The 20,390-nt window shown below is 35.4% G+C and overlaps 1 protein-coding gene across 5 annotated transcripts in view; it reads right to left on the reverse strand.

Annotated features, from left to right (window-relative positions):
* Ttc28 (tetratricopeptide repeat domain 28) overlaps positions 1-20,390 on the reverse strand; it is a 710,286-nt gene that overhangs the window by 309,916 nt on the left and 379,980 nt on the right. For all 5 annotated transcript variants that reach the window (XM_087198497.1, XM_087198496.1, XM_021257148.2 and 2 more), the window contains one exon: positions 5,594-5,741. In XM_087198497.1, coding sequence (XP_087054623.1) covers positions 5,594-5,741 — 148 coding nt within the window. The remainder of the gene's footprint in view (positions 1-5,593; positions 5,742-20,390) is intronic.

Genomic DNA, 20,390 nt, shown 5'->3' on the forward strand with positions numbered 1-20,390 from the left:
ACAGTCACACCAGAGCTTGCAATGCTACCTCCACCACTGAACCTTAACCCTTGGAAAATGGTTGTCACCACTTCCACCCACCACCAACAGAACAAATTCTGTGATACACTTTCTTCTCTGAAACTTTTACTGATTCAAAGATAGGGTCATAGCTGCAATAAGGAAACTAGGACTTTGTTTTTAGCTTTTACAAGGGAATGTAGAAAGCAGAAGTATAAGATGGGGAACCCTTAAAAAACAGGAAGAGTATTCAAATACTGACAGTCCAAAATGACTGATGGCCAGCAAAGATACTATGCTTTAGTTAGAGATATTTTTTTCCCATAGCAACCATGGCTAAGATTTAAAAAGTCATCCTATTGACTCTAGAAAACTATACAACAGTAATAGAAAAGAGAGAGACCATTGCAACAGTTTGAAGACTGAAAGAGATATGTGGGAGAGTCTCAAAAAAGAAAGACATCTTCAATTGTATAAATTTTCAATGGATGAATATGAAATTAAAGAAATGAGAAGTAAAAGATAAAATTGCCATTTGTATTTTGTAGGAGAGTGTAAGTACATTAAATGATAACCATTAATGCAAAGATAAATATAAAGCTTATACAAAGGGAGTGATTACAAAGGGTTACTGGAAAACTTTGTGGAAAGAGAACATAATTTCTTGAGGAAAGTATAATGTAAGTCTTTACTTTCTTCTGAGAGTGAAAGATGGTTTGTCCTAATGAAAGGAACCAGGGGAAGATTGGTACAAACAGTGACAGGGAATGCTACACAGGCCAGCCTGAGTTGACCTGGTGAGAGTTGAGAGAATATATGTAGGAAGGCAGATGAAAACACTGAGCCATGGATAAAGGCATCTGTATTTTAAAGCCTAACAGCCTCAGTCTCTTCATTTTGTTGAATGTTTAAGTTATAAATATGGAAATGGTTATACAATCCATACAAGAGTAAATGTATATAATTGTGTACATGAATATATAAATATGTATATATGTGTCTATCTATGTGTGCAGGTACATACACAAAAATGTCCATTTCACTACATAAGAATTTAAAATTTTTAATGTAAAATTTCTGTTTTGACTATAATTGTGTCTCATGGGTCCATCATCATCCATCCAAAACTCTAATTAGTAACTATACATTTTTTTAAGATAATGTCTCACTATGTTTCCCAGGCTGTCCTGGGACTCCTAGACTCACTCAAACAACTCTCTCAACTCAGCTCCCAAGTAGCCAGGATCATAGGTACATGCCACCATCCTTGGCCAGTTGTACATGCTTTTGATGAATAAAGATGGTTCAGATAATTTTTTAATGTATAGATGTTTTCAAATCTTCTTTCCAACTTTATTATTCCAACTTACTGTAGGGTAAACTTAGGCTATGTCAAACCAGCTCCACAAGCATATAAAGGCCCTTTGCAACATTGATTGATCAGCTATTAAATGTTTTTGAAATGTAAAGGCTTTAAGAATTTAAGATTAACAGAGTCACTTGTTTCCTGATACTTGAAGAGCTTGTAGGACTGCAGTAAAGGCTTACAAAAAACAGATAATCACACTTAACTAAGACATACACTTTATCAGTGTATGTCTACTTCATCAGACTACTTCATCAGTTCTGATCTGTACATTTCTTTACATATTAACATTTCTAAATTTGGTGCTTCTCAATGGTTTATCACTTCTATATCTAAAAGATTATGTCAGCATTAATCATCAGTTTTCTTTTTTCTTTTTTTTTTTTTTGGTAGCAGGGATCAAACTCGGGACCTTGTGCTTATAAGGCAGGCAGTGGAACCACTGAGCTAAAATCCCCGGCCCTTTTTTCTTAATAATATATAAAGTAAAAATGCAGCTTTCAATCCAGAGTTCTTAGAATTAGGAGACTGCACTTTGGGAACCCAAAGGGTAGTTCCAAGGTGGCTCCTCAGCGGAAAAGATATCTGAATAGTAACTAGAGTAATAGTAATCTTGAAAACCACAATGTGTTGCAGGAATGGCAGGGCATTTTAGTTAGAAGAATCTGGAGAAGAGAATGAAGTCTAATACTAAGGCCTGAGAGAAACTTTTCAGTGGGTGCTCACAAGGAGAATCTTGGGTACTATGAAGTGCTTTTCTGCACCCACAGCACTCTACCTGCCATAAACACAAGAGTGGGTCAATACTGCTGCCACTTCCACTCCCCAGTGAGCAGCAGTGCATCACCTGCTGCATCTACAGGGCCTGCCTTTCCTCCAATGATTGCCTCTCAAAACAACATTAGGAGGTTTGTATTAACATTTCCCTCTACTGAGGAGAACTGAGGTCTAGAGAAAATAGGCTTGCTCAGTCCATGGACTAGCAAATGGCACTGCTGAAATGAGATTTCAATTCTGGCCAGGGGGTAGGGTGGGGGTCATCTATGTTTTTAACATAACATTTCAGAAATAGGCTTCCTGTGAAAAGTTACTGCACCTAAAAGAAAATCAGAGGGAAAGAGTTCAGAGAGGGTGGACATCTAGACAAATAAAAAGTGAGCCTCAATTGATCCTGAGAGAAAAGCTATGCATTCTACAGCCATTTTCCATCAACACTATAAAATCAGCTTCCACAGACCCTCTGGAGCTAGTAGAAATACAACAGGTGATAGATAATAAATGTAATAGTCTTTAGATTACTGAATTAACAGAAGGAATGAAAATATACACAAGGAGAACCCTCATTCAGAAGCAGCTTTGGCATCTTTAGGGTAACAAATAAAGGTTCACTCAATCTCACTTCATAACTGTATTATTAAACCCATGGTTGGCAGTAGTAGTATGTTACAACATCCAAATTTGCTTCAACATTTATAAGATACAATGAACTGGAACTGCTGAAATGCTATCTAGAAAGGAGAAATGGAAAACAGAAAAGGGTAACTTGAGAAATCATGTGAGAGTATCAATTTATGTTTACACTTATTTTTATATTTTTATTAATGACTTAAGGCAAATACATTATATAATGATGTAACTATATCCACAGGATAAATGGTTTAATTGATATCTGGTTTGTGAGCATGAGTGAAACTATAAAAATAAAGTAAAACATATTTAACTCAGAAATATAAGGAATGATAAAAAAAATCAACTAAGTTTTAATATGGACAAAAATAACATATTCATATAGGAACCGGAGTATATTAATATAGGTTAGTTCTGCCTTTAAAAAGAAATGAAATCTTGATACTTCCAAAAAGATGAAAGCATAGGAACACTATGCAGGTCATTTGGGTTTTGTTTGCTTGTAGAAGCACCTGGACTAGGAAGCTTTCTGTGTTACATTTAAGAATTACAAAACAAAAACAACTGACAGAACAGATCATACCTATTTGTAAAGCGTGGAAGACTGTATAGCTATACAACAATGACAGAAACTTAGAAAGGTGCAGGAGGCTAAAATAAACAGTGGGTAAAAAATGAGCAGCAAATGATGTCAGATTTTGTGGATTGCAACCATATGACCAAAAAGAAGGTCATTAAAATTTAGGGTGATGCACAGAACAATGCTGCAAAGCAACAGTCTCTATAAAATGTTAAGAGAGGCCCACCTGGAATAGATACTGGTGGTAAAGGCCATGCTAAAAATAAACCAGATAAATTAAATTGCCTAAGGAAAGAGCAGAAAATATTGAATCACTCCAGGCACCTGTAAGAAGCAGCTTTCTCCAGGGTCAGCCTTAGGTCACTCACTGGAAGATGAGAAAGAACCGGCAAACAGAACCCTAAAGGTGACAGCAGCTCTGAGCCATTTTTCTGCAGTGTACGGAAGATTTCCTTACATTTATCTAAACAAATTGCTTCAAAGGCAAAATGTTAAGTATGATTCTGCTGAGTCCAATATTCTAAAGCAGCAGCAGAAACACCTCAGAATAAAGAGATGTTATTTTAATGAACTAACTAAAAATGTTCCATGTATATTTTTTGTGGAGGGCATAGGAAGAGGATGAGGAAATCCCGGGAAAATGAAAAAGAGAGACAGGCTGATTTTGTTCTTGTTGTTCATTTCTCCCCAAGCCCTGAAGCTCTGAAGTGCATCTGCTCTGAGTCTGAGTTTAACAGCAGATCCCACAGTGAGAGAAGCCACTGGAGAAGGAGGGAGGGAGAAAGGGAGAGAGAAAGGGAGGGAGACAGAGAGGGAGGGAGAGAAGGAGAGAGGGAGAGAGAGAGAGAAGGAGAGACTCAGCCTTGCACAGGCTTATAAAATTGCATGAAGAAAGGATTTCTTACCACTTTTTTCTAAGACATGAAATCCCTTTTAGGAAAATATTTTTATAGCTATGTATTGCCTAAAAACTATATGAGTAGTACCGTATAAGTTCATTGCACTTTTACTTAGCACATATCTTGAGCCAAGTACAATACCAGCCAATATAGTAAAACTATTTTAATGTTACAAACATTTTCACAATTAGATAAACCATTGAATTATATTGTCATTAAAATTTTTAGGTTCATTTTCTCATATGAAAAATTTAAAAATGTACCAGTTTTGAACCAAAAAGAGTTCTGCTTGATAATAAACTAATTAGCATGGGACATTATTAGCTGCTTACTACATGCAATGAACCTGCCTTAGTGATTCAATCATTACACAAAGATAACCATTAGTACATGCTTTCAAACATTCTCAAATGCTCATTTTTCAAAAATCAGTGGTCCTGGGCTGGGGGCTATGGCTTAGTGATAGAGTATTTGCCTAGCATACAGGAGGCCCTGGGATTGTTCCCCAGCACTGGGGATAAAATCAATCATTTCTCAAAACAAAGTCAATCTCTTTTGGGATTCAGAACTTCTCCAACCACTAAATCTTACAGTATCATTTTCAATCCATACTCTTATTTTTCCAAAATACCAACTGGAATAAAGTAGAAGTAGTAACACAGATAATAAATGCAGTGCATATCTGTCTTGTTTTGTTCTCCCATTAATTCAATTCTATTTAATTCTTAATATTCTCTGTAAAAAATGTTACATAGTGCCTCTAGTTAAGTACATTTTTCCTTTAATAAACTATATATAAGAATGTCTAATGTCTTCTCATATTTGATTATTCCTAGAAGGCACATTGGTCCATCAAAGAAAATCAGTTTATTGTTACAGGCATTGTGGTTTAAAATTGCAAAATCTTAGGACTACCAAAAAAAAAAAAAAAGGATTACTGAAACAAACTTAAAATCCAGAGAAGTTGATTCACTTACCAATGGTCATATAATAATAAAAAATTTAAGAATATAAATAATCTATGAAAAGTCTGGGGCCAGGGATTTAGCTCAGTGGTTCCAGTGCCTGCCATGCAAGCACAAGGTCCTGAGTTCGATCCCCAGTACCAAAAAATAATAATAATAATAATAATCTATGTCCACAGACTTCAAGACCAGTGGCCTTTCCACCTTACTATTTTTTCAGTTCTTGACAATGATTCTTGATCTTCCTCTGTCTAAAACATCATTTCTTAGCAAATTTGATAATCTATCAATTGTCAGTACCTGAACCTAAAGAATTAGAAGGCTAGAAATGTTCTACTTTAAATTAGTGTCAGAATACTACTTTCATCATATTTACCTCTCATGGGAGATTTCATGGCGGCCTCTACCATCCCCACCAGAAGCTGGAGACTCTTGGGATCTTGAGCCAGTCCAGATGCAAAGGCTGCCAGGGCATCGGCATGACGTCCAAGGTACTGGAGGGCAACACCCTGTCGGAAGTACGCCTGGAAATGAAGGAAAGATAAGGCATGTTTACATGTCACACTGCACTCCAGCAAGGCTGATGAGGATTTCTCAGTAGAACAACAGGTCAGCAGCACTAAGGTTGAGATGTCCTTGATTCAAAAACAGAATAAATGGTTGGTAATCAAAGGGACTCAATTCTTCTAACATCACACAATGTAGGCACGTTTCTGTCAGGCAACATGTATTTAAAACTGTCATCTTTTTAATTTCTAGTACACGTTAATTTTATCACACTCTTTGGCATTTATTCCTATGTTCTTTTTATTGTGTCTTGCTTATTTTCAAAATACTTATTATTCTGCCTTTATTTCATAAGCTCATCAAGGACAGGGATTTGTACTTATTTGGTATGGTGTACAATAAAGAATAAATTCAACTTACATTTTATTTTTTCCCCTTATATAATTAAAAAGAAAAAATCAATGTGTAGTTAGTATTAAGATAATTTTAATAATGAATAACATAATATGGTTATGTATTATAATATGGTGTCTCAGACATAATATTTAAAAACAGCTACATAAAATGTGAGTATTTTTCTTAGAAAAAGAAAAAAGACTGTTGTGATTTGTGCCCTTTAGTTGGAATAGTTTTAAAACAAATATTATTATCTGTGATTATAAGAAAATTATAGTTGCTTTCAACCAACTAAAGAAAACACTAAAGGAAAAAAACTTAAATTAGAATTTAAATATTTCAATTTTAAAACACCTTTAAGAAACGGTTGTCTCTTTTCAAGTACAGAGTAAAACCAAGTAAACAAAGTGTTACAATTATGTCACCATCATAGGACCTTGTACCTAATTAAATAATACATAAAAATGACATTTTTAAAGTATTCATTGGTTATATGACATCTGTTTCTAAAATAGCTGGCCTCATTCCAATCTAAATACTCTAACAAAACTATTTGCAACACTAACTTAACTTTCTTCAGTCCAACATACTAAGACATTGTAACAGACTGCCCCCAGCGCAGAAGAGATAAACCTTCCAGGCTGCTGTACCACCGCCCCAAGTGCCAAGCAGCAGAGCTGCCCAAGGCGCAGAGGAGGAGAACCTTACAGGGCACTGTACCACTACCTCCAATGCCTAGGAGGTGAGCCACGTGGGCCCCAGCAGCACACAAACTTCCCCCCGCCCTTGAAATGAGAAGACACATAAACAAGTCTCAAAATCAGACTTCCAGATCACCTAAGGAAACCTGAAAGGGCAACGAGATGGAACAATCTGATACTCAACCACCTGGACTCCCTGAACTGGCAACAAAAGAGGATCTGGAATAAATGAAATAAGAAATAATTTCTCACATAACAGCAGAGATTGCACCCACAGTGCAAGACATGATTAATAAATCTAGAGAGGACACAGATAAAAAAATAGAGGATCTGAGGAACATGATGGAATCCCAACATAGGAAACAAATGGAATCCATAAAACAGATGCAAACAGATTTCCAGGAGATTAAAAACTCCATTGAAAGTTTACGCAGCAGAATGAGTCAATGTGAGGTCAGAATTTCAGATATAGAAGATAAGATTGCAATTACTGACCAGGAAAAGAAAAATTTCTTTAAATCAGTAAAGGATCATGAGAAATCAATCCAGCAGCTGCTAGACAATGCAAAGAATAACATAAGACTGATTGGAGTCAATGAAGAAATAGGCGAGTGCAGATGACATTAAAAAAAAAAACTGTTCACAGAAGTTATGGCAGAAAATGTCCCAAGCAGGGGAAAAGAACTTGACATACAGATAAATGAGGCATATAGGACTTCAACTACTGTGATAAAAAAAAATCTACATATAGGGATATAATAGTTAAGATTCCAGAAACCCAACAGAAGATCAAAATTTAACAAGCAGTTAGAGAAAAGAAACAAATCACATACAAAGGAAAGCCCATCAGAAACACAGCAGACTTCTCAACACAAACCCTCAAGGCAAGAAGAGCTTGGAGTGACATATTTCAAGCCCTAAAGGAAAACAGCCTCTAATCCAGATTAATGTACCTTGCAAAACAATCTTTCAAAATTGATGGAGAAATAAGATACTTTCATGACAAAGAGCACCTTAGGAACTTTATGAATATCAAACCAACACTCCAAAACATTTTAGACAATATCCTAGGAAAAGACAATGAGGATCACAACCCCAGGAAGCCCAGAAGAATGAATCCATTGGGCACAACAAGAAATTAAACAAAAAGGGGGAGATTCCAAAAAAAGAAAAAGTCATGACAATGATAAGGCAATACAGATCAGTTGTAACCATCAATGTTAATGGTCTCAATTCACCAATCAAAAGAAACAGACTGGCACAATGGGTCAAGAAGCAAGATCCAACGATATGCTGCATACAAGAAACACACTTAATAAAAAAAGAAACTCATAGACTGAAAGTTAAAGTTCCATGCAACAGGAACTCCAAAAAAGCAGGAGTAGCTATCATCTTTAGAGATCAAGTGGATTTCAAACCAACACTGATTAAGAGAGATGAAGAAGGACACTACATCCTTGTCAAGGGAACAATCCAAGAGGAAGAGATGACACTCATGAACATATATGCACCAGACACTAGTGTGCCCAACTATATAAAAAAAATACTAACAGACATGAAAAATCACATAAGCACTAATACAATAGTAGTGGGGGACCTCAATACCCTACTGCCACAGATAGATCAACTAGACAAAAAACAAACAATGAAATGCTAGAACTCAACCAAATTCTTGAACAAATGAACTTAACAGATGTTTTCAGAGTGTTCCACCCCACAAAATCAGAATACACATTCTTTTCAGATGCACATGGGTCATTCTTCAAAATAGACCACATACTCTCTCATAAAACATGTTTAAGTAAGTGTAAAGGAACTGAAGTTATCCCCTGTATATTATCAGACCATAGTGTGATGAAACTGGAGATCAATAGCACTGGAAACTGCAAGAATTTCAATAACACATAGAAATTGAACAACACACTTCGAAATAACCAATGGGTCACAGAGGAAAATAAAGAAGAAATCAGACAGTTCCTATAATTACATGACAATGCCAGTAAAACATATCAGAATCTATGGGACACAATGAAAGCCATCTTATGAAGGAAATACATAGCAGTGAATACCCACATTAGGAAAACAGAATGAGCTCAAATAAACAACGTGATGCTGAACCTCAAGCTTCTACAAAAAGAAGAGCAGGACAAACCCAAAGCTCATACAATGGAGGAAATTACAAAGATCAGAGCAAAACTCAATGCAATGGAGCCTAAGAGAATGATACAGAAAAGCAGTGAAACCAAGAGTTGGTTGTTTGAAAGAATAAACAAAATTGACAAACCCTTAGCCAACCTTATCAGAAAAAGGAAAGAAATGGCCCAAATCCATGTAATTAGGAATGAAAAGGATGAAATGACAAATGAACACAGTGGAAATCCAGAGGATCATCAATACCTACTTTGAGAACCTATATGTCAATAAGATGAAAAACACAGAAGAAACAGACAGATTCCTAGATATGTATGAATTACCAAAGTTGAAAGAAGACCTAAAGATTCTAAACAACCCAATATCAATCAATGAAATTAAAAACGTAATTAAAAACTTACCAACTAAGAAAAGCCCAGGTCCTGATAGCTTCACTGATGAATTCTACAAAACATTTAGAGAGGAACTACTGCCACTACTGTTTAAACTGTTCAATGAAATTGAAAGGGAAGCAATACTCCCAAATTCATTCCTGAAAGCAAGCATCACCTTGATCCCCAAAGCAGAAAAAGACCCAACCAAAAAGGAGAACTATAAGCTAATCTCACTAATTAATGAACATAGATGCAAAAATCCTTACTAAGATACTGGCAAATAGAATCCAGAAGATCATCAAGAACATCATACACCCTGACCAAGTGGGATTCATCCCAGGGATGCAAGGATGGCTCAACATATGCAAATCAATCAATGTAATACTCTATATCAATAGAGCCAAGGACAAAAACCATATGATTATCTCAATACATGCAGAAAAAGCGTTTGACAAAATCTAACTCACATTTATGATAAAAACCCTACAAAAAATTGGAATAGATGGTCTCTACCTCAATCTGATAAAAGCCATCTATGAAAAACCAACAGCCAATATCATACTAAATGGTCAAAAACTGAAATCCTTCACACTAAAATCAGGAACAAGACAAGGATGTCCACTATCACCACTCTTGTTCAATATAGTTCTGGAAACATTAGCCTCAGTAATTAGACAAGAGAAAGAAATAAAAGGAATAAAGATAGGAAATGAAGAAGTCAAATTGTCATTATTTGCAGATGACATGATACTCTATATAGAAGACCCCAAGAACTCCACCAAAAGTCTTCTAGACTTAATAACCAAATTCAGTCAAGTAGCTGGTTACAAGGTCAACACACAAAAAACAATAGCTTTCCTCTACACCAATGACAGACTCACTGAGAGAGAAATAGGGCAAATAATTCCTTTCACAATAGCATACAAAAAACTGAAATACCTAGGAATCAACCTAATGAAAGAAATCGAAGAACTCTTCTCTGAAAACTATGGCACTCTGAAAAGAGAGATTGAAGATGGTATCAGAAAATGGAAAGACATCCCCTGCTCCTGGGTAGGAAGAATCAACACAGTGAAAAGGGCCATGCTTCCAAAACTGCTATACAGAGTCAATGTAATCCCAATTGAAATTTCAGCAGCATACTTCACAGACCTGGCGAAATCAATCCAAAAATTCATTTGGAACAAGAAGAGACCTAGAACAGCAAAAGCAATTCTAGGCAACAGAGACATGGCATGGGGTATCACAACCCCCAACTTGAAACTATACTACAAAGCTACTGTGATAAAAATAGCATGGTACTGGCAAAGAAACAGACCTGAGGACCAGTGGAACAGATTAGAAGATGCAGAAACAACTCCAGATACATTCAGCCACCTCATCTTTGACAAAGGAACCAAACACCCTCATTGGAGAAAAGATAGCCTCTTTAATAAATGGTGCTAGAAAAATTGGGTTCAACTGGTCAAAGATTAAAACTAGGCCTATATCTCTCACCATGCACTAACCTAAAATCGAAATGGATCAAAGATCTTAATATTAAAACAGAAATACTAAACTGGCTGGAAAAGAGATTAGGTAGAACTCTTGAAGACACTGGCATAGGAAAATATTTCATGAACAAAACCTCAGTCACATGTGAACTAGCACAAAGAATCAACAAGTGGTACCTCTTCTTATTAAAAAGCTTCTGCACAGCAAGAGGAACCACCAACAGTGTGAAGAGACAACCCACAATGTCGGAAAAAATTTTCACCTGCTGTTCCTCAGACAAAAGTCTTACTATCTAGAATCTATAAAGAACTTAAAAATAATCAGACCTCCCACATTTAAAGATCCAATCCAAAAATGGGTATCTGAAATGAACAGACATTTCTCAGACAAAGAAGTAGAAATAGCAAATAAACATACGAAAAATGTTCAACATCACTGGTCATTCGAGAGATGCAAATGAAAACAATGCTGAGATTCCACCTCACCCCAGAAAGAATGGCTGCTATCACAAAATCAACCAATAACAAATGCTGGCAGGGCTGTGGGGAAAGAGGAACACTGCTCCACTGTTGGTGGAAGTGTAGACTGGTTCAACCATTGTGGAAATCAGTATGGAGACACCTCAAAGAACTAGGAGTGGAAGTCCCATTTGACCCAGCTATTCCCCTGTTGGGTATCTTCCCCAAAGAATTAAAAGATTCATACCACAGTGATAAATGTGCACCCATATTCATAGCAGCACAATTTTTAATAGCTAAAATTTGGAAATAGCTCAATTGCCCATCAACTGGAGACTGGATAAAGAAAATGTGTTTTTTTAAATAAAATGGAGTACTACTCAGCCATAAAGAATGAGAAATTAGAGATATTTATAGCTAAATGTATGCACATTGAGGCGATACTCTTAAGTGAAATAAATAGGACACATGTGTAAATACCAAATAGTTTCTCAAGTGTGAGAAACTGAAATAGTAAATAAGGACTAAAAGGTATAATAGGTAATGTGAAATAGGAAGAAAAGGGGCAAAGGAGAAGGGGAAGTGGGAGGGGTAGGGGAAAGGAAAGAAGGTAATGGAATTAATATGAGAAAAAGAAAAAATGGAAACAAAGTCTTCGTAAATAGGGAGGGATGGAGGGGTTGAAGGGAGGGCAAGGGCTTGGGGAAAAAATAAGAATCAAGACAGATTATGTAAAGGTGCAAATTTCCAATGATAAATGTCATTATATTGTATACCTAAAATGTAGCAATAAAATTAAGTTTTAAAAAATACATTGTAAGAAATTGTATTCATGGAATCTAAATAAAGTGTAAATTCTTAAAACTACTAAATAGGCTTAATATACAGTTTTGTTATTTTATATCCCACATGCATACAAATCAGAGAATGAAAGCAAGCATCTTTCATGTTTACAAAATATATTTACTTATTTCATTTTTATAACAACACTCTGAGGTAATTTAAGAGAGGCAACACTAATCAAGGTTTCCGTTAAGAAACAATCCATAAACAATGAATACTCAAATTATTATGGGCTACTCAGACTTCTATTACTTTAAACTACCGGCAGCTGTTAAAACTCAGACCCCAGTAAGATAACAACCTATAAATGCACTTTCATTATTAATTCATAAGATCCCTTCCTTTCAACGGACTCAGCCACTGTTTTAATCTTTAATGTGTTCAGACATTTTTCATTAGCTTTTGCATTTCACATTTTTGGTGGTTTCTATAACCCAAAAGGCAATACACAGTTTACATTCCGACTAAAAATAACTATCATTTATATAAGCCTAGAAGTGCTATTAAAGTTTAACTTAAAATATATTTATATATATTTATTTATATATGCAACTATATATGCCAAATACCTATAAACTGTAACTTTTATTTATGGAGGGAGATAAAGGATGCCTGTAGTTATTGATTTCACATATGTATTATAAGAAATAGAAAAATCTTAGTAGTCCTAATTTTAATAATGTCTTGTATAAAATAAAACTTTTTCATTCATTACTTCACTGAGATAGCAACTGATTTCCCCATCCGCCAAGTAAAATCACTGAGAAGTATGATTTTCCTACTCCTGAAAACACAGGAAAGTTTAATGCCAAGTGCAAGTTCTAGTCTCACATCCACACAGTTCTAGAAGACTGTGTGTGTTTGGTTTTCTAGGAACACTGAGAAATCAGAGGAGAAAAGATAACACTGGACAATGCTTCTGACAATCCTGACTTCCTTTATTCAGGACAAAATTCAGAAAGGAGGTAGAGGAGAGAAGTTTCAAAGCTCTTCCTTAGCCCTCCCTAGGCAAATTCAGGACCCCCAACCCACCTTGTTAAGACATCATCAGTCATAAACTCAGAACTATAGCCTTGTCAAGATAGCAGGGTGACTGCATTTACCAGGGAGGAATCCTTTTCCTACTCCTGTGTACAGGATGTGGTTTTAGCTGAGTTAATACAGTAAAATGAAATGGATGAGCAAGGGGAAAAAAAAAAAAAGGATAGCAGGGTGAGTCAAGTTCCAACAAAGCCCTGCTCCAGACTCACAGAAAAGGGCTCTCCCAACTTATTTCCATGTTTTATTCATTGTATATACAAATAACTATCAAGTTAAAATTAGTTGCGTATATTTTTCTTTTACAATACTGGGGATTGAACCCAAGGCCTTGGCAGTGAGCTATATCCCCAGTTCCTTTTTCTTTTTATTTTCCATTTTTAAATTTTGTTTTTGTTTTCAGAGACAAGTCTTACTAAATCTCTCAGTTGCCCAGGCTGGGTTCAAACTTGCAATCCTCCTGCCTCAGCCTCTCAGAGCTCTGGGATTACAGGTATGCACCACCATCATACCTGGTTAGGTTGTTTATACTTTTGTGAGAGATGTACCACTAGAGAGTTCAAGCTGCTGATGGTAAAACCCAGACTGGTGGTTTTTTGTGATAGAATATACAGGATTCAGTAGAGTCCTTGAAGAATACATAGTAAGTACTTCCTAAAATGAGCTGTTTTCATTATTAATGAGAAAAGAATGATATAAGAACCCATAATTACAGACTAACAAAATACAAGTGCATTCCAATAAAGATACTAGTATTAAAAATATTATTCAATTCTTATTACTACTTCATTGTTATGGCTTAATATCGTGATGTCCTCTCAAATCCTCATGCACTCTTAGGTGCAGCTTTTGGGAGGTGGCTGGATCATGGGTGTGTGATACTAGATCATGGGTTTGTGATACTGGATTAGTCCATTGATTGGTTTAGCGTAGTCCTGGTTGTGATGATAGACTTACTAAAGAGGGAAGACCCATCCTGGGTATTGGTAGCATCAACTAATAGGCTTGTAGCCAAGAGGGAATAAAAATGGAAAGAAGTAGTTGCCATGAACTGCTTCTCCTCTGCCCATGCCTTGCTGCCATACTGCCCTCCCTTGGATCCAGCTGACTATGGACTGAAACCTCTACAGTCTGTGAGCTCAAATAAACCTTTCTTCCTTTAACTTGTAGGTGTCAGGTTTTTGTCCTAGCAATGAGAAAGTAACTAAGAAAAAATAGAAATACCATATAAATCAGGAAACTACATAACTGAGACCCCCTAATTGCTATTAGGCTTTCAGACAAATCTAACCTACTCAATTAAAAGTAATTGGTATTATCAAGTCTTAGGAGATTCGGCAGCCACCCACACGATCTTCTACTCCATTCCTGAAAAGCAAAGGCCAAGATGTGCTGAGATTTATAGCTGTTTACCATAGCTTCAAGAAAACTGATGTGACATCCTGTAGCCTCTCTGCTCCCCTTCCTACTTGTTCCTGCTACTAATTTTTCTCACCATCACAAGTTTCACTGAAATCTACTTTTTCTGGGAGAGAGGGGCAAATTTTGATCACTTAAGATTGAGGAGGTAATACATGTGCAGCCTCCCACAGGAATCTGCAGCCTATGAGGCAATACTTAATACTTGGTGCCTGGAAACCTCTGATTATACACAAGGGGTAGTCAAAATATAAGGTAAATGTTTAATTTTGTAAAAAAATTATTACAGTACAATGCATATTGCTGTTAATTCCCATCAAAATACCCCTTTTACTTTGAACTTATCCCATCGTTTTTGCCACTTCTGAAGCAGTTTTGGAAGTGCTCTTTTGTCTTTTCAAGATGTGATTTTAAAAAATATATGATGGATCTTGCTGCTGAGTGCCACTGAATGGAAAGACAGGCCTATGAAAACACTACAGTGTATCCTTACGCACACTATTCACCAGATCTGGCACTGTGCAACTTCTGGTTCTTCCTGAAAGTCAAAATGACTATGAAATGTAAATACTTTGAACTGATTCAAGACATCAAGGCAGCCACAACAGCACAACTAAAGACACTCATGAAAGCAGACTTCTGAATTTAGGCGTGGTCCTGCGTGCCTGCAATCCCAGAACTTGAGAGGCTGAAGCAGGAGAATCACCAGGAGTTCAAGGCCAACGTGAATTACATAATGAGACCCTATCTCAAAAAAAATGAAGAAAAAACAAAAAGACTCCCAGAACTGTTTCAGAAAGTGGCAAGAACAATGGGATAAGTGTATTTGAAGGAAAAAGAATATTTTAAAGGGGATTAATGACAATATGTGTTCTACTGTAATAATTTTTTAAAATTTAAACATTCACTGTATTGTTAGATCACACCTCACATACTCCTGCCTTACCAACCCAGCACACATACTCTACATTCTAGGTCCTAGTTACGCCACAGAGAAGGGAGAGCATTGTGGATTAACTATTGAGAATACCTATGCCCTGAGGACAATAGTTTAGGATGAAACATTAGCCAGAAACAAGAGAAATTTACAGAGGGTTAGTTTATATACTAGACTAAAGGTGGGATGCCTTTAGTAATTTTTTGTTGTTCTTTACCAAAAGGAAACCACAGTAATTTTTCCATTCATGCAACTAAATAACCTCACAAATACAGACAACTAAAGTACAAGTTTCCATTCCTTTCTTCCTTATTTCAATTACTATTCCCTAAAATTTTGAGTGCCAGGCACTGTGACATAAAACACAAGGAAGCCAAAATGGAGTACTACTCAGCCATAAAGAACAACAAACTAGAGATATTTATAGCTAAATGGAGGCATATTGAGGCCATACTCTTAAGTGAAATAAATAGGACACGCGTGTAAATACTGACTAGTTCCTCTAGTGTGAGAAACTGAAAGTGTAAATAAGGATTAAAACGAGTAATTGATAATTTGAAATAGGAAGAAAAGGTCCAAAGGGGTACGGGAAGGGGAAAGGAAAGAAGGGAAAGGAAAAATTATGAGAAAAGAAAAAAAATGGAAACAAAGTCTATGTAAATAAGGAAGGGCACACAGGTAATGGGAAATAAATAAGAACCAAGATACAACATGTACAGGTACAAACACCCAATGATAAATGTAAACATACCGCATACCTGAAATGTACCAATAAAAGAATTTAAGCAAAAACAAACAAACAAAAAACAACACAAGGAAGCCAAGGCAGGATTCATACCCTCAAGGTGCTCACAGTCTATCAGGAAAGAACATAAAAGCTATAAATGCTTAACTGCTAGCTGCAGTAAATGTTAACTAATAGCAACTATCCCTGTAATATATCAGCAGAAACAAAAAAAGTAACTAATGACTAAGGTATTTATAACCTGTTGTTAAAACTGTTAGTATTATTAGCATTTGCTTCTCATTAAATGGCCATCCAGAGGATTAAAGTAAAAACACTCAAAGAATAAACATTTAAAACAGTAAGTTATTCACCCTACAAAGTACCTCTGGAAATAATGATGGACCCTTAAGTCTTTTCTTCCAACATTTCACTCCTGGTTCACAATTTCAAAACATTGCTGAACCCAACAAAAACCCAACAGCCTACTCTCCCACACGCTCCAAATGAGTGATGAGGTTAACTACTATGCTCACAGGCTATATGTAACAAATATATGTAATAGTATATACAATTAAATTCAGTAGCTCAAGCACTTACAAATAATCTGCCTTTTCATTTTTATTTAATCTGTATCATAAATGCTATACTTTAATATTCCCAACCTGTCTTTTACAGTTTTAATTTAAACTTTTTCATATCTTCTGAAGAATGATTATCTCCAGTATGGTGATATATCTACTAGTCAATATGTGCTTTCCACATCATCATCATCTTTTTTCAACAATGTTTGTAAATCACATGACTCTCCTAAATGTTTCCTTATTTTTTTTACAATGAATAGAAATGCAGAAAATAAAAAATACTGATTCTAGTTTTTAAAAAGAAGTAGCATTGATTTATAATGGGTCAGAAAATGATTACAAGATGCCAAAACCAAAAAACCTTTAACATCAATGTATGTACATAAATAACTCTGTTCCATTGTGATGGAATGGGACAAAAAGGCGATTTTAAAACAAAAGGTATGATTTGAGATTTTATTTTTTTAGTTCTCTGGAAATTAACATTTCTTGCTTTTAGTCTTCTGTTTGATGTTTGGATATCAAATATTTTGCAGAGTTCATTTTCACACAGTTTTTCAGAAATATATGGGTATATAAAAGACTTTTACTACTTGAAACACAAATTATACAAGCAAACTGTAAATATACACATTTTACTATATATGTTATTACATTTTTTGTTACTTCATTTACACCTAAAAATGAAGGCAAAAGACCCATGATCTCAATAAGTTTTCACATCCTTGCATTAAATAGATACTTGCAAGGATACATACATGAAAATTACTTTTTCTGTGTGTTTATTTCATTAAGGGTAAGGGGAAAATTATTCAGAACACATTGTCTAATACAACTTTCTGGGATAAGGGAAATGTTCTCTGCACTAACAATGGTAGCCTCTAGCTTGTCATATGTGGCCACTGAGCACTTGAAATGTGGCTAATATAAAGAAATTAAATTTTATGTTTTATTTTATTTTGATTACTAAATTTATATTAGCCACAAGTGGCTAGTATCTGCTAAATTAGATAGTACAATTTTAGAGTTTGGTCTTCTTCTACCAGTAAATCTATGAACACAAATCAAAATGAGAAGAAAGTGAAAGGGATATACTCAACAGATGGAGAAACTACTCTAAAACTCCTAAATTAGCGTTACGTGCCTTAGTCCTATGACAGTTATGATAGAAAAGAAAGGATTCCTATGGCTGATGGATTCCTATGGCTGTTCTATCCTACATTTTAGTTGTGTACCTTTGGCCAAGTCACTTCACAAAACTTTATGCTCCATTTCCACTTATAGAAGGAAAGATAATGATGACATCAATGGGTTGTAATAAAAGCTGCTACTTGATATAAAATACGAAACACAGAGTAGCCACTTTTAAAACACCGAACAGAAGTTAATCTCTTATTAGGCACTACTTCCAACTGGGCATTTGCTATTTAATCAGGTGGCTCTTCTGTTTCACCACCTGTATATTACAAGTTACCTTTTGTAAAATGGGTAAGAGATTAACAAAAATTAGTCACAGACAAAAATTAATAATCGTAATGATCACCTTGAGTCAATGCGAAAGTAATTAATTTACATGTTATCGTTCATTTCAAAAGCCTATAAACTAAATTTGAAGAAAATTTTTCAATCAAAATTGCTTTTTAAGGGCCAGGAATTTAGCTCAGTGGCACCATGCCTACCTTGCAAGCACAAGGTCCTGAGTTCAATCCCCGGCACCAAAAAAAAAAAAATGCATTTTAAAATATTTATATTTCACCAATGTATTAGATAGTCTTCAGTTATCTATTAAGTTCATGATTTGGAGCAACATTAAATGCAAGTTAAAGAAAAGTCCTTTCGCCTGGGCAGAAAAGAGGAAGGAGGTGGTGGAAAATGGAAGACCAAAAATCTATCTATAGGAATATGAAACACTTTTCCTTTCAGAGCCTTTATCCTGATACACTGATTATTGGAAGTTATTACAGGGTTTTTCAAGGCCCAACCCTAATACCCACAGTAGCATTAAAAGGAGTCCCATATTGTCTTACTTGCCTTGCCACTATAATTCATCCTAAGTTTTACTGCATATATGAAAATGTTTTATTTTCTAAAACCTTTCTAAGTTATCCATTTATCGAACAGTTACTCTGTGCTAGACACTGTGTGGGATGTTTCCCAAAGTTTATTGCTGACCCTCATAATATCATTCAAGAAGTTCTTATGAAGGACATTTCACAAAAGAGATGGTTATAAAACTTGCCCCAAATCATACAGCTACAAAGTGAGACAACTCTGTTGCCATACTCTCTTTCCCCTGTTCCACACCACCTCTTTGATAAAAGAATTGATGGTGTGCAATTAACCTCTAAATCACCTTGTGTGGGAATTCTTGTACTTGTAAAATTCAACCTATGGAGGAAGAAATGAAGGGAAATCAGAAATGACATAGAAAATTTATGAACATGAATATTTAATTTCTATTCCATTAGCAACCGTTGATTGTAGAGCAATTTTTAATGAATTGGATGGAGGGAAAATTCATTTCACTAACCTTCCATATAAATGTATTATTATTGAACCAAACAGGCCAATGTACTTGCAACTCAGTTTGACGTTAATTAGATTATAGGCATAAGGCTTTAAATCAAAGACAAACAAAAGGAGCTATCAGCAACCTTCTCAACCAATGCTTATTTGTTTGCTAGCTACAATACAACTTGCTATGTTTCTTTCATCTTCTGATATTTTCAGTAAGTTTTCTCTTGCTATTTGCTTACACTTTACACTAAAAAATAAAATAAAATAGGACCTCAAGAATCAGCAAAGAACACATTCTTCATGTAGTAATGTGTTTTACCTGCTCAGCTGGGAATAATCATTCCTACCTCTCCAGAAAGCTGCACTTCTACTTTTGCTATTTCTTTTTTATTACTAGTCTGTTGTATTGTATGCTGAGAGCACATGCAAGAGATTGGGGGCTATTTTAGAAAACACCATTATTTAGTTTGGAACCCAGAGTCAGAAGACCAAATGGTCTAAACATAATGTTCTAACCAAATTTGCAGCTGTGAATTGTTTTTTCTCCAATGTTGACTTTTGGTGCATTCAGAATCAATTTCTAAAGAAAATCTGCTTTCTATTCTCATTGTATCATATCATTTCAGCTATTTCTTTTCTAAAATCAATTTTAAAGGAATTGTATCAAAAGTGTTATTAAGGAGACACATATATGAGAAAATCATTGTAAAAACAAATTCGAAATTTAATAAGATATACAAGAAAAGATGAAATGCCAACTAGGAGTTAAAAATTAGGTGTCACTTTCTAGCACTGGAGAGATTCCCAAAGTTGCAATTTATGTCAGATTATAAAATGTGTGTACATCATCTGGAGTTTCTCTTCTAAGTTTTAAAAATAAACAGTGAAGAAGTCTGAAGACCCCTAGAGCAATAGTTCTGAACTTTTCATATCTTATGCTTTCATTCTATGGGTGTGCCATAGGAAGTGTGTAAAGTCATGCCAAGAAGAAAACCAAGGAATTTCCTGAACATTCTCCAAGAAATCATCT

The sequence above is a fragment of the Heterocephalus glaber genome, unplaced genomic scaffold (assembly GCF_053883595.1).
Source record: "Heterocephalus glaber isolate CG9 unplaced genomic scaffold, H.glaber_assembly_v1.0 deba00001687, whole genome shotgun sequence".
Lineage (NCBI taxonomy): Eukaryota > Metazoa > Chordata > Mammalia > Rodentia > Bathyergidae > Heterocephalus > Heterocephalus glaber.